This window comes from Anguilla anguilla, chromosome 8, assembly GCF_013347855.1.
Source record: "Anguilla anguilla isolate fAngAng1 chromosome 8, fAngAng1.pri, whole genome shotgun sequence".
NCBI classification, from domain to species: Eukaryota; Metazoa; Chordata; class Actinopteri; order Anguilliformes; family Anguillidae; genus Anguilla; species Anguilla anguilla.
This window is the reverse complement of record NC_049208.1, coordinates 11,560,488-11,576,125: the sequence shown is the minus strand read 5'-3', so window position 1 is coordinate 11,576,125 and position 15,638 is coordinate 11,560,488. Positions and strand designations below refer to the sequence as shown.

Here is a 15,638-nt window from a genome sequence, read left to right as displayed (position 1 = left end):
TTCGCACGAGTTTTCCCTCCAGTTGCCTTTTTTTTTTTACCTGGAGGTGGTCAACGAATGCTATTCTCGGTGACAATGCAATCGCGGAAAAAATAAATAAAACGAATGCGCAGTAACCCACACATTTTAACCGATCGGTTCGATCTTGTTGGTCAGAGACAAAAATAAAAATAAAAATGACTCAGAGTAGAAGGAGTGAGCTGTGGCTGTCATCCGTTGACACTGTCTTGAAGAAATGCCATCATACGTCGAGGTCTCGTCTGCAAAACCGGCTTTTAATATGAACAACCAAAGCTTGTGGTAGAGCCTGGAACTGTAAGGGTGCAGGAGCAACAACATTTCCTGCTTTTTTTTTACTGACTGATGATTGTAAACACCATCCTGGCCCTTTATCTGCTTTAAATACTAACAGGCAGACAGCAACAGCGTTTGCAATTACCGAATGGTTATGCTGCATAATTAAATTTTGCCCGCCAACACTCGCCCCAGAGAAAGATGGTTTTAGTTCTCTGTTGAAATATTTATACAGTTATTAAAACTAGTACCATGTATCTAAGGCTTGTAAGTGTCTCATGAAGCACAAGATGCGGTCTAAGAGGCTGATATTTCCCTTGCAAATGGCGGACATTTTTCTACAAAGAGACTTGAAGGGCCTGCCTTCAAACGACCTGATGCCTGAACAAAAATGCAATGCCATTTATGGACAAGTATGATGCTGTTTGATACAACCACGTCAGATCCATTCTGGGTGGCAAGACTGGGTTTCAGAATGGGAAGTGATGAGCTTGTGAGGAACTGTCTGCACAGATAATATGAGTCAATTTTCTTTAAAAAAAAATAAAAACAGGAAATCAGTCAGATAAAAATACAAGCAGTTCCAAAAAACCCATCAACAGATGATTGGCTCTTGTTTTCAATTAGTCTGCTATGTTCCCTCAACAGCTGGGATATTCCACAGCTAAAGTGAAAACATTGTGGGCTTCTGCAGTTACTCCTGACATCCATGTGTACGAGGCACTGATTGAAAGCAGGGGGGAGTGCAACAGAATCTGGTCCAACGAGAGTGGGTTTTATTAGCAGGCCAACCACAGAATGCCATTTAGATGCCAGCCTAACAACAAAGATCATTGTTCGCATGTGTTCGCTATTCATTTTCCAACGGCACACCCGGGCACCCCACACAAAAAATACACACATGTGCACACACACACACACACACTCGCACACACGCACACACTCGCACAGCAATGGCCAAAAAAGAACAAAGCTGTCGCAAGTGCGTATATGTGAAAATGTTTACCGTTGAAGAGAGGCTGTCCCTCGGTCACACCCCCAGATATGTCTGCGTAGTACACATCCTCTGTAAATCCAGGCTTGCACAGGGGGGGTCCTCTGCCTTCGGTGGAGATCTGGGGAGGGGGGGGGGAATTGGGGTAAAGATAAGTCATAAATATTTATTTTCAACATTGTGCTTCACTTTTTGACTTTAGAAAAAGCGAAACCCCAGAAGTGTTTTGGAGTGAGACCGACCCCCATTTCTTCAGCTTTCTCTTCGAGTTTTTCGAACAAAAGCATCTGTTGTGTTCGAGGGTGCCGCAATTTGGATAATGAGGCCAAAAGGGTTAAGCATTTTGCAAAGGCTGGTGCGGGGGGGGGAAGGGGGGGATTCGCAGATAAACAAGAACAGGCCCCATTTGTCTGCACAAGGGCTAGCTCTGACAAAGTGCTCAGTGGCTGCTGATTTGTGGGACGTTCTGAATAAACAACAAAAAGGCAAAATGGAAACATCCCTTATTGGAGACCAGGGGAATTCTGTAGAGAACGATGATATCTATGCTCACGCAAAATTATAAAAGTTCCAGTATACCTGTTTTGTGGTGGGAGAGGGGTGCAGTGTGCCCTTACTTGCTGATTTATAAAAACTACTACCTCCTCCCATTCTGTGACACAACTGACAACCTGCATGAATCACTAAGGAATATTCCCAGTAGAGGTAATATCTTACTACCTATGTCAGGTTAACATGGAAATCCTTCCACAGAACTCCTAGGCTCAAATACACAAAGACAGCCCCGCCCACAAAGGGATGGGGGTAAACATGACTGTTTCAAATTAACACAAGAACAAACAGAACTCAAAAACCATTCAACCTAGGGACATAAAATTATTTTCCCGGAAAATACCGATATGTATCTCTCGTGAGTATATATTATGTTCATTTAGTACCGGGGAGATCACATTCAAAAATACTGAATTCAACAGCAAGATTTCTGTAAAAAAAAATTTTTTTTTTAAATCTAGAAAGAAATCTAGGGAATATGTGTAATTTATTATGCATGTGTAAAAGACAGTCTTTTATCTTGTGAAACATAAGAGATACAAGGCTGTACTATGATTACATAAATTAATCCCAACCATGTATGTTAAAAAAGTTGCTGACACTGTTATCCAGAGCAACTTCCACAGCTTACAGTCTTTTACATATTTAGGTTAATTACCTTGCTCAAGGCAGCAATGACAGTGCTTTGTTGCAAGCAAATTTCCTATATATATATATATATATATATATATATATATATATATATATATATATATATAACGGTAATCGGTAGGCCACTCCAAAGCAAGCCGGAGCAGGTAGAAATCAGATCTGATACACTGTGATGCATTAACATGCAACCCCACTTCCCCAATACCCTTAATCCTATTTCTTTTGTGGGACCCACAAAGGATGTGGGCTGAGAGTTTCAGAGCCCTGGTGCATTGTGGGTATCCGTGCCACTTGCTATTTTCAATCATTGGAGTTTAAATATGGGGGGTGTATTGTCTAACATACCGAAATGAACGAAGCGGCAAAAAGCATTAGCACGAACGTTAAATCTCGCATCAAATAGGCTACGTAGGCTACCCTGCGTATATAAAACAAAGAAATATTGTAGTATTTCTTATTCGAAATAAACATTCTATAAACACTACGCTATATGCTAAATCAGAAACAATTTAAAAGAAGAAAAAACTATGACCACCAGTCACAGTTCTCAATAATTGGTCGCTTTACTGTCGCGCGACTATGTATGAATTCGCTATAGGCTACAGCTGTTCATATCAAATGGCAACGAATAGCTTTATCACAGAGAGGGTGTTGTTTTTATTTATTTTAATGTCCACAAATTTTACTTTGTTGGGTTCATAACTTACAAGGAAAGTAATGGTGCACATTATGATTACCATTATATCCCAGTCGTTCGGAAAGAAACTGGGTCAAATAGCCTGCATCCCTACCACACGAAACAACACGGGATGCAAGTTTTTCGACGCAAGTCAAATATCAACGCTTAGTGCCAGTTGCCTATACATCGAAACATCCGTACGGGTCGCCCGCTTTAAAAAAAAACAAAAAAAAAAAACAGGTTTTACATCACAGGGTCGTTCTTTGGTAAATCACGAAAGCAAATAGTTTCGTGATTTGCATTAACTAATGAAATGAAAGGACTAACGAAAGGACACTCGCTTAATTAGTGTAACGTCAGTGGGTTTACAAGTAAAAGCGGAAAGGTCAACTTCCCTTGGGCTCATGTAGTGTCCTTAACAGCGGAAATCATTTATTCGTTATTGTAACCTCTGCATCCGTGGCAAATTGGGTAGCTGGCTCGACACTGTACCTGCGCATTCATAACTTCTGAACAATGCAACTTTAAAAACATACATTTTCAGGGCGAATAAGTCAAAATGCGATTAAGCTGTACACACCTTCGATAAAACGGGAATATTTATTTGCCCGTTAGTTTACTTATGTGTCATATAAACAGCTAATTCCATTTCCTGCAGCATAGCCACAAAGCTAAATGTGCTACAAATGATGCCCTGTGCATCATTGCGCCATGTGTTTAAATTAATCTTCTGCGGCTAAATACGACCCTTTATTGCAGAAATTGTATCGCAACCATTACTATTCAAAGCATGAAATGATGTACAAGCAAAAGAAGCAGGAAATAGAGTCGACCTTAAAGCGCAAAAATATTGTCATCCTACCGTGTGCTGTTTATTGGTAATGCTTAGCAATAGCCATCACAAATTCTCAAGTGTGGCACTCTAGCAATTACATAGCCCAAATAAAATAATGCATGATACACACACTGCAAACATAAATCTTAATTTATTTCCATCTCGGGTTGTATGAAACTAGCGATGTGCGGGCACCGGTCATTTAATCTGATAGTTTTCGGTAAAAATCGCCACAGAACAAGCAAGCGCACACCAGCTCTATCCAGCTCCAACTCCCAGCATTTCGCAAAAAAACGCAGAGAAATTATTACCTGAAAAGCTGTCAGGAGCGACAGCAAAAGCACTCCCGAGCCCCCGTTTGGGTACATGGATATGTTTCGTCTCCTCCTTTATGAATCCGTGATAATTATGTATCCTTTTTGGACCGATGCGCTACGACGTTCCGTTCAACAAAGGCGGCAAGGACAGCAGCATGAAGCAGCCTCGTTCCTCTACTCTCTCCGCTCCGTACTGATATCACAATATGGTACTGAGGCTGCAACTCCCTGTCTCACCCAGCCCCAATACCAAAATACTTAGAGACACCTCACTGTCTCTCCCTACTGGTCACATCGTCAATTTCACTGAACTTCTTCTAATGGATGCTTTTCCCCAAGCTTGTTTTCCCTTTCTCGACAGTGGGGTTATAATGGCATACCCCTCGTTTTTACCGTATTAAATAAATAAAATCGGTCGTCCGTTCTTTCTTTTTTTTCTCGCTTTCAGCCCTGTCTGTCAGGCTGTGCACCCACGAGGAGGCCAAGAGGTAGCCGGTTTTGGGTGAAATCGTCTTCCGTTTCGTTCAGATTCGAGTGCTTTAGAATTGCTTGTTCTTCTGCCTAGTTGGCTTGGTAGAGGTTAGGTCAGAATAGTGTTCACTGTGTGAAGTAAACTGTGTTCTTGGCTAGAAATAGCTGCACGAAATAGGTATTGTATCTTACTCAACCTGTATTTTGTAGTTGTCCATGACCGTGAAATGCACTTTTGTACGTCGCTTTGGATAAAAGTGTCTGCCAAATAAATGTACTGTCAATGTAAATGTAGAGTGAGCTGGTATTTAGAAGTGGTGGCTTCATTGATGGTTCCAAAACAGAGCGTTCCAAGGTCGTTTCGGGGGTTATTTATTTATTTATTTATTTTTTATTTTATTTTTTTATTTATGTTTATATTATTTTATTTAGGTCGCTATATTAGCAACAACCTCTTGAATTGCAAAGCATTTCAACTTGTAGCCTACCGCAGATGTTTTCATAGTTAAGCCACTCGCTGCACTGTGCATGTTTGCAGTTATTGACCCAAGCATTTATGAATGTTTGTATGGTGCTTATAAAGGTGACATGTAGTTCTTATAGTTGAGTTATAGTGCTCTTATACAGAACCATTCACAGGCAAAGTAACCCATTGCATTTCTTTTCTACTGTAGCGTCGCAAAATAAATCATCTGGGCAGCTTGTAAGTTTAAGAACTTTTTTTAAACTCATTTATTTGTCCCAGGGTCAACTGATTCCTTTCCACTAGGGGTATATTTGAACCCAAATTCCTCAATTTAGAAGTCCAAAGACAATGTTGGAGGCTTATAGAGATATTTTATCATCCCGAATGTGACCAGTGATATCCCAAAACTGAGAAATGTGAGCACTGAAGTAAATTATTGTGCACAATTAAACACAATTTAATACATTTTAATAAAACATGTATTTCCGGATGCGCAAATCCACCTCCCTGTATGTAAACACAGGTCGTTTTTGCTGGTTAAACAGATACATACAGTGATGCCTGTCCACTCCCCCATGTTCCCCACATGCAAGCAGGTGCAGTGCCAGAACTCTGCGTATTGGAGAGAGACTGCGGGCACGCCCTTTCACCGTCACACAAACGCGGAGCAACGCCTTTCAGCAAAGACTGCCCTTCATCAGACGGCAATGAATGTCGGCATACATGACAGCGTCTTTTAATCAACAGAAAGGGCAATTGGCAGGTCATTCGTATAAATCGCATCACTCGCAGAAGTGCGGCGTGCCAACGTGAAGGCAATTAACATTTAACGGGCTTTTTTTTCTGCTGTAGATCACCGTTGGGCTCTGGCTGCGCGTCGAGGCTACGCTGCTTTTAAGGATAACTGTTAAATAATGGAGGCTAATGGTTGCTATTGTGTGGTTGTATCTTATAGCACTTCTTTATTACGGCCTGGCCCTCACTGTGTTGATGTTCTATCTACACCTTGTTTCTCCTGTGATTAGCTCATGATGTAGCCTTTTCCACAATGGCTTTGCAAGTCCCTCTGGGTGGAAGTGTCAGACAGACAAACAAACAAACAAATAAATAAATAAATATGCATGATCTGAATAACCACAGTCTTCCCACTTTGGGAGTACCCCCACGCCTGCTGTTCTGTTCAATATCCCGCTAAGTGGAGTTAGCCCCACCTATCTCACGGCCATCTCTCAGTGGCTGCTCTCTCTCTCTCTCTCTCTCTCTCTGTCTCTCTCTCTCTCTCCCCTCCCTCTCTCTCTCTCTCTCTCTCTCACTCACTCATATGCACACATTCTCTCCTCATATGCTCTCTCTCTCATTCTCTCTCTCATATACACACACTCTCTCCTCATACGCACTCTCTCTCCCTCTCTCTCTCTCTCTCTCTCTCTCTCGCACACACACACACTCGCACACACTCCCCCTCTCTTTCCCAGCATCTGGAAGCTGCAGCCGTATAATTACATGTCAATTAGGGAGCGGTCACAGCAGCACAAAAGTGGGCATTATCTCCGTCCGCGAGGAAAGCGTGTGTATCTGTGGCCTGGTCAGGGCAGAGCAGAGCAGAGCAGAGCGGGCCTTCCTTTCCCACTGTGTCTGACTCACTGCCCCAGGGCACTCCAGGTACCCTGTTACTGTAAGAAGATAATTACCCCGCTTTATATAGGTTACTGGCTGACCCATTTCCCTCTCCCCGTCTTTCTTTGTTTCTTTTTCTGCTGATTGTTAACACTACGGTTACAGGGTATCCAAGGAAAAAATATGTCATCTTTTTAAATAAGGGAATGTGCGCTTTCCTGTGGAATCATTATATCCAGGCTTTCTAGGGTCGTAAACTCATGGTACCACAAGTCCTGATCAGGTTGGTACCCTGATGTGAGGTGCGTTTGCCAAATTTCTGTGAATGTGCTCTGCTAATAAAGCAATGATTCGTTAATTCATCTGATGAGTCGGTGACACTTCAGTTGGATGCAGCCAACCTCATCAGCTCCCTTTAGAGATCAACTCTAGGGTTCAAGACTGCGTTTGAAGATATGACAACAAAGACAAAAAAAAAAGAGGGAAAGTACATGTATGAGACACATACAGCCTTGACCTTTAACAAAATGCACAAAAAAAAGAACCATCTGTCATTTTCTACTATTATTTTGATACTGTAATTCTTCACTTAATCAATGTTAGAGACCTTTGAGAACATTTGTCAGTGTGTAAAGTAGATAACTGCTTTCACACAGAGCAATTAATTCACACTCTGACTGGCAATATGGTTTTTGCTGTCAAAAGACCTTTTCAAAAAGTCTTGGCATTTACTGTACTGTGACTAAGCGCATAGCATTTCCTCAGCCAGGCTGCTTCACGGTCATGTACAATATTGTGACAGTGATTCTCCTTCCTCAGTACCGCCAGAAGGTAAAGTTCTGTAACTGTAGGGGGGAGGCGGGGGGGGGGGGGTTTCATGGCTAACTTTCAAATATATTGTTATCCGATGATTTTAACTGAGTACCCTGATGGTTCCATTCTCCTGACCGCCACAGTTTCGCAAGCAGGCCCCAGTACAGAGTGCCAGCAAATGATTGCCAATCAGCTGTTGCCTACAGTGTTTGCAAAATGACATTATCTGCTGCCCCCCCCCCTTCCCAAAAAACCACTTTCTCCTTTTAATGCGTTAGAGTGGAACAACGCCTGAGCACAGGACCATGGATTCTGTTGCTGGGAGTGAGGAACAGTGGAGCACCCCCCCTTTCCCAAGTCTCGCTGGCCACCTTAATAGCTCTCAGCTGGCAGGATTTGTCACGGAACGTTGGCAGAGTGGATTCCAGAAGCCCTGTAAATCGGCGAGACGTTTTGCCACACACGGCGGGAGGATGTAAATGATGTCATTCTCTCGGCCCGTCCTGACGAGAATGAACCAAGGTGGAGCCAAGATCTCATAACTTTCATTCCAGCTGGTTTTCCTTGACACCATTTCTCTTCCTCGCTGTGATCGTCGGCTTCGCGCACATTTTACTTACAAATGCTTCCGCCGCTCTGTTCTGTGTGGCGCACGTGGCTCCGGTCCGTCTCCTTCACACCTGTTTCTTCTCAGTGCTGGATAACAATTGGTACTTGGTTGCCTGTGATTGATAGTCGGCTTAAAATCATGGTGGAATAATAGAAGGATTATCTCTTTCGTTCTCTCTGTCTTGCTTTCTCTCTCTCTCTCTCTCTCTCTCTCATAGAAAACAAAAACAAACATCCCTGTTGTATTAGTTCTTCTCTCTTCCAGGATGACTCACATGGTTTATGTTTTAGTGCTCAAGGTTATTTTGGATAGTGTATTTGTATTGATCCCTTTTTTTGAAGGGGGCAGGGTCTCATAAGAAGGAGTGTGCTAATAGGTTTGTGTTCACTTTTGGCAATTTTTATACACATAAAACTAACACAAACACAGCTGACACAAACAACATTGCTACAGGCAACCCTACATTAGTAGGACCATACGGAGGGTTTATATCATGAAATAAACATGAAAAGCATATGATTCCAGATCTCTGCACATGGATTAATAAACACATTTTTTTACACACCCAAAAGAGACTGTGGATTCCGGTTCAGGTCATGGAATCACATTTTTTAGAATTTCTCTTCGTGGTTGTTTGTCGGAACGTTCCGGCTCTTTCTGCCGAAGGAGCACGGAGGCTGATGCCAAACGGACAGCCCAGCGGCACGCGGGCGACGCGTTGGTTCTTCTCCCGGCTCCGTCGCCGTGGCGATCCTCACCCCCCCTGCCCAGAGCAGCTGCCATATGGCCACCCCGGTGACGTCATCGTGGAGGATTTATTTTATTCTTCCTCTGCCCTTGCTCGGGCCTGCGTCCAGCATTAGGGGGTTTGGCAGCCCGGTTCTCTGCTCCCGCCTCTCCCTCCCTGAGCCGAACGGGACACCGCTGTCCACACATTTGTCTCGTCCGTTGCCCTCGAGCTGCTAAGTCCCCTCCGTGAGATGAAGGAGATCCTTTTTCGTGTCGACCCTTCCATCTTTTCATCCGCACGTACGTAAAATCCATTTTCCATGCTTATTTATTACAGTAAGGTTTTTTTCCTCTGCCAACATTCTTCCAGGGCTTTGCTTCCTAATCCTGGCAGTGTTTTTCCACCTGTGAGCTGAAAGATATGATAGGTTTAAAACATACTGCAGACCGTGTATGTGTGGACACCAAAAAATTGCCTTGTTTACATTCAACAGTCTACTTTAAACTGTGTTTTTTATGTTTATTTTTTTTTTAATGTCAGCCATGGCAGGTGCATGCACAAATACACAATACAATTTCACAAGATCCAATAAAACCTATGATATTTTTTTTTTCACATTTCCTAGGATTTCTGCTCTGGTTCGAGTCTTTGCTGTGGATAGCAAAGTCTCCTCACTGGACGAAATGGTTTCCAGGACGATGTAGCTCCGCCCCCTAATCAGGGTCCACAATTCCTCAGCCCAACTACGGCCGGTTTCTGCAACGCAACGATTCGTTTTCGCTCCACGTCCTTCGCGAGGACACTCTCCCAGTCAGTTATTATTTCGACCAGTTTCTTCCCCTCTGTACACTTGCATTCTCTCACCTTCACTGTGTCAGTGCACGGGAGAGAGAAAAAAACCATCTCTCTTTCATCTGGCAGGTCTAACCCAGTCCTATTTATCTATCGTTTTCCTCTGAAGAGGACTCCTTGCTCTTATTGAATGGTCTGAAATTCGATTTGGGCCGGCTTGGGAGTGAACGTGTCGGCGCTGCGCTATTAGATTAGGAGGAGAGAGGGGGAAAAGTGTGGCGCGTGTCACACTCCACTGTTTCTCAGACGGCATGCGCGCACACGCGTGTGTTTGTGTGTGTGTCTGTGTGTGTTTGTGTGTCCGTGTGCGCGTGTTTGCACTTGACTCTTTGTGCTGACATTCCGTGTTTTCTTCACGGGCCAGCCTTGCCATCGTACCAGTTGTCTGCTTGTAGAAACTGAGCTCTCCTTCTCTCCAGAGAGCAGTGAGCCTTAGAGAACCCAGCAGTCATTTTCAGATGAGCCAAAAAACCCTTATGTGTCATTTTTGTTCCCCATATGTATACTACTAGGTTTTTTTTTTCCAAGAGAATTTTACCCGGATACTGCTGTCAATCTCTGTCTCCCCTGAAGGACAGCACCCTATACAGCGCAGTGTCTTCATCACTGCCTGTAAGGTAACTTATTTTTTCCCAGGTCTTCCATCCAAGTTTCGACCAAGTCCACACCTGCTTTTCCTCACCTATTTGATATCAGCTGGTGTGGGTGCTTTAAAATCCTACTGGTATTATAACAACTGGTATCCAACCACCTCGTGCATGTTCATTGAAAATATAGATTTGGCCCCATCATACAGAACCTCACAAGTTTGCACATAAATAGACCCCACTGTGCATGTGTGTGAATCACCAGTTAGCTCTGCTTCTCTGAATACTGCTGTTAGGTTCCGTCATTGAACGCACAACAGCTCTGGCATGATGACAAAGCAGACACTGCGGCCATTGAATGGCGATGCTTAGATTTCACGCTTTATTGTTTTGGAGGAAATCCCATAATCTACTCACAGTCTGAAGCATGTCAAAGGACAGGTAGCAGCAAATTAGTTAATCAAAAGCAATATCCCAGCATCCTGAAGACTGATTCATTCCAATCACGGAGAAGTGTATCGCATTCAATGGCAATCCCCCTGGGCTAATGCAATTCAGCGATTTGTTTCTAGTACCGGAATCATAAATACGTATAAAGGAAGAATTATTTATTAATCTGACTGTCGTCTACATCCATTTCTATTCTCGATGTGTGTGTGTGTGTGTGTGTGAGAGCATGTGCGTGTGCGTGTGTGTGTGTTTAAGGCTACACAGGATTTCAGCATTTTTACCCCTATTTCTGTCCTTGTGAGTTAACTTGTGACTGTTTTGATTCATGCTTGTCTATGTTTGTGTGTGGGTGTACTGGACTAATTAACTATTTCGTCATTATTAAATGCAAGTACCATTTAACAGAAGAGTAGGAGGTGCTTTACAATTTTCATTATTTTATTGTGTATATTGTTATTGCTGTGACTGTATGTATAGATGCACTTTATATAGTGCATCTGTACGGAGACACAGAAACGGAACAATTCGAGTAACGGTTAAGAAATATGTCAGTCTTATTTCAACCAGAAGAGGCTTGCATTTTCTAGCACAGCTTTAATAACCTCCTGCCACAGTGCTTTTCAGCAGCGAGACAGGCATTAATTGAACGATTTCAGCATGTTTTGGGGGCGTATTTGTTTGTTTCTCGGCATAACAGCGGCTGACTATTAGTTTACACTCAGCTGCCGATACACCACAGAGAAATAACCAGCATGTGTCCTTTTAAAATGGTACCCTGGGTTACCCTGCCTACATTAAAATCTGACAACTCGGGGGATTTGTTTTATTAATAATGACATGCGTACCACTTTAAGAAATTAAAATAATTAACATCCAGTAATGCCGTAATTAACATGAAGATCATTAACAAATATATTTGAAAGCATTATCAATAGTGACTTACATGAACTAAGCCATTATATTAGTTTATGTGACAGGGTTGTCAGATCCCAGTCCCAGAGGGCTGGTGTCTGCTAGTCTTTGGTGTGTTTCAGCGCTCAAGTGAATAATTTAAGCCATTGATTGACAGAAGTATCCACAAGCCTGGTTTCCAAGACCTTAATTGGCTGCTGATTGAAAGGAAACCACAAAAGACCCACAGATGCTGTGGCCCTGCAGGACTTGAGCTCGACACTCATGGTTGTGTATTAATATAACACAACGTATTCATACACAGTGGAGCCTTTGGATTCATTCATGTTTTTTTTTATGTTTGAATCAATGAGCCGAGCATGCTACCTACAATACGTTTCAAGTAAATTAGTTGATAATCTGTTTATGTAAATTTGTGCATTGGTTTCATGTTGATGTAAGCAATATTGCCTGTAACTGACCGGGAGAAACTCTCCAGCTACACGTCTCTCAGAGAGGATACCATTGAGTTGATGAAAGATTTTCCTGACCTGTTGTTTTTGCTGTGCTCTGTGGATAACATAAGTATCTCCCAGATGAGAGGCTTTTAGACGCCTTGTTGGGTGATCATCATATGCACAAAACCTTTTAGCATTTGCATCTAAAGGTGCAGAAATATTTGCTGCATTGAAAACAATGATATAGGAATTATTACTTGCGAGTAGTGATGGAATTATCTGTGGTATGAGAGTTAGATGCTTGCTTTCTATTGAGTTCACCAGGTTCTGAATCAGTTATTAGGTGATTTACATGACAGGTAGGATAATATACACCCAGGGGACTTGGCTTAAATTGCTGACTTGCAGAGTACGCCATTGTTAACCAAATGCTTGTTTTAGCATTTTAGGCCGCTGTGCTGTGTAGCCGGGCCCTTTTAGTAGAGCTTCTCTAATGGTGACATCACCTTGTCAGCTGCATTCTTTTGCCCCCCTCCCAGCAATATAGATGGATGCTTTTCTTGAGGGGTGGGGTTAACAAAACATGAGATTTGTACTCATGGATTGTGGGCCTGGAACTCCCGTAAGATAACAATGGAGAAAATAAAAAATGCAACGGTCCGTCTGAAACAATTCTGCCATCTTGATTTAGCGCGTGGCCCAGTTTTTTTTTTTGGGGGGGGGGGGGGGGGGGGGGTTAGCGGGAACGCAGGAAGCGGAGAGGCTGTTTGAAAACGCTTTTCCGAGATGAGCAGCAGATGAACGAACCTGCCCATCTAAACAGATTACAATGATTAGGGCTCCCTAATGCGCCACTGTTATGCAGCCGGGTGATCGTCCGCCTGCCGACGGCTTCAGCTCCTTTTTCATCAGGCACAATTAGGCACATATTCTTTCTGTGTTCTCAGACAGAATGTAAACAACTTTCAGAAGCGATTATCAGCCGTTAAAGGAGAGCACATGCCTGTGCCTGTGTGGAAAGGCCCTTCACTCTTGTTCTCATCCATGACCAGCGGCTAAAATGAAACATTCAAATGTGTCGGAACCTAACTGGCTTGTATGTGAACAGGGTTGCGCTGCTTAGAATTTTCGTTGTTTTGGTAGTCGTTCAAAAAGTTGTATTAAAAAGCATTTATAAATTTCTACTGTACCTTCCCAATTATCTACATAAAAGAATAGCTATTAAACACTGTGAAATACTCTGATAAGACTATGAGCACTCCTTACACCAGGTTTGGGGTCAGTTCCATTTCAATTTAGGCAATTCAGGAAATTAACTGAAATTCATTTCAGGAATTTAAAATGCTCATAATGTTCTATGGGGATTTTTCACTTCATTATCTGAACTCTAGTGACTTGAATTAAAATGGAACTGGTCCCAACTCTGCTACTACTACTACCACCACCACCACAAACAGCAATACTACTACTACTACCACTACTACTAATAACAACAACAACATAATCATCATCATCAACAACAACAACAACAGCAATAATAATAATAATAATAATAATAATAATAATAATAATACACACCTCATCGCCTAGTGTGATGTCATTTTACATTGATTCAATTCTCATCAGCAGCCATGGCTCAGTGGACTTCTCTGATCTTTGGGCATATATGGACTGTGGGGTCTAAGGCACAGTTGTCATGTATTTATATCCAGGCCGTATACCAGCATTGATACTTTGTGTGTGAATTAATGTGTGGGCGAGAATTAATGTGCATGGAAAATTAATTGCTTTGTCGAATTGTCTTCAGACCCTTATCGCAAAAGTTCAGCCCAGAGTTTTGAATTCATACACAGTGGAGCCTCGTCAGGGTGCTTTGAAAGATATATGAACACGCTGTAAAATGTCCCATGTTTTCAAATAGGCAGCTTTTCATTGACTCAATGTGTGTCCTTTTTGTCCCCTCAACATTGTGGGTTATGGATGGTTCAGCCCTATACAATAGCATGGTAACTGTCCATGTATCTGACCTTATGTGTGAAATGAACTCTTCTATTATTTGGCAGGGTCTGGATTTTGGTTGAACTGTACAAAATGGACATTTTGACCTTGTTTTTATAAGCTAGTTTGTGTATATGTATATATATAATCATGCTTAAGTAGTGTTGAATCTCTCAAGGACTAATTAGTTTCACATGATTTCTCCATTCCTCTTACTCGCAAACATAATTCTGAAGCAAAGAAAATGTGATAAGCACTTCTGGAGTAACTCGATAAGGATTTCCCCAATAAAGCCTTATCATCTCAAAGATAATTGCTTCATCGCACGTGGAGATATTGGTTTGCTTTATCTTTGTGGTGTACATAGAATAAACACAAACAAGAACAATAGTCTGCTTTCAGAGACCCAGAAAGTACTGAAGGTGTCTTTTTCACAGGAAATGTGTTGCCTGCAGGTTACTGTGAATGCTAAGTTCCTCATTTGGTAGACTCCAAGGTGTGAAAAGTGGTGGATCGTTATCATATTCTGTACAAAAGGGAGAAAATACCACACCACACAATTAAGACGAAAAAGGTCTCCAGGCCATTAGTACATTTTCACAATTTGACTTCATATGCAAGCTATTATTCCATCAGATTTAATTTAAAATCAACATGTGTGTGTGCGTGTGTGTGTGTACATATGTTTGTGTGCATGTGTGCGTGTGTGTGTCTGTGTGTGTGTGTATTTGATTTTATTCAATTTGCAGCATTTTTGTAAATTGCAGCCTATGAACCAACTCCACACAGCTAAAATGGCAAAACTTTGTTGAATTTTGTTAAACTTTTAATGGGTTTATCAGCAGCAAAATGAAAGCATGAAAACAATGATCAAAGGAATGAGTGGAATCTTGATTTGCAATTTATTGGATTTAATTAATCTGCATCATTCTGCAATCATTTTCATTTCATGGGTTTACAAGAACAGAAAAATAGTGTTGAAAACATATTGAGCTGTTGATGATTTTTATTATGTTTTAATCACAGCAGGATTACATTGAATACATTGATGAGGAACACTTAATATTACAAATTTAATTGATTTACGGAGGTCTTTGGGTTTAATCCTTACTTGCATGCAACACAGCTGGTTCAGAGCAATGTGCTTGAGTGATCCATCTTGTGTATCCGATGATATCTGGAGATTCACGTAATTAACATCCGTCTGGAAAAGTCTGCTCTGAAGAGATTATGGCTGAGCATCTTAACTGGGTTTATGCGTGTATTTAACTGAAGTGTATTATTTCAGTTTTTAAATCAAAATGTATTGTTTTCAAAATTTCATAAATTATATATATATATATATATATATATATATATATATATATATATAT

The 15,638-nt window shown here is 41.7% G+C and overlaps 1 protein-coding gene across 1 annotated transcript in view; it reads right to left on the bottom strand.

The window, feature by feature from the left end:
- LOC118233821 (cadherin-2-like) overlaps positions 1-4,563 on the bottom strand; it is a 75,325-nt gene extending 70,762 nt beyond the window's left edge. The window contains exons 1-2 of the mRNA XM_035429809.1: positions 4,317-4,563; positions 1,301-1,409 (exon numbers count right to left, since the gene is read on the bottom strand). Coding sequence (XP_035285700.1) covers positions 1,301-1,409; positions 4,317-4,373 — 166 coding nt within the window. The 5' untranslated portion in view covers positions 4,374-4,563. The remainder of the gene's footprint in view (positions 1-1,300; positions 1,410-4,316) is intronic.
- Between the last annotated feature and the right edge of the window lie 11,075 nt (positions 4,564-15,638).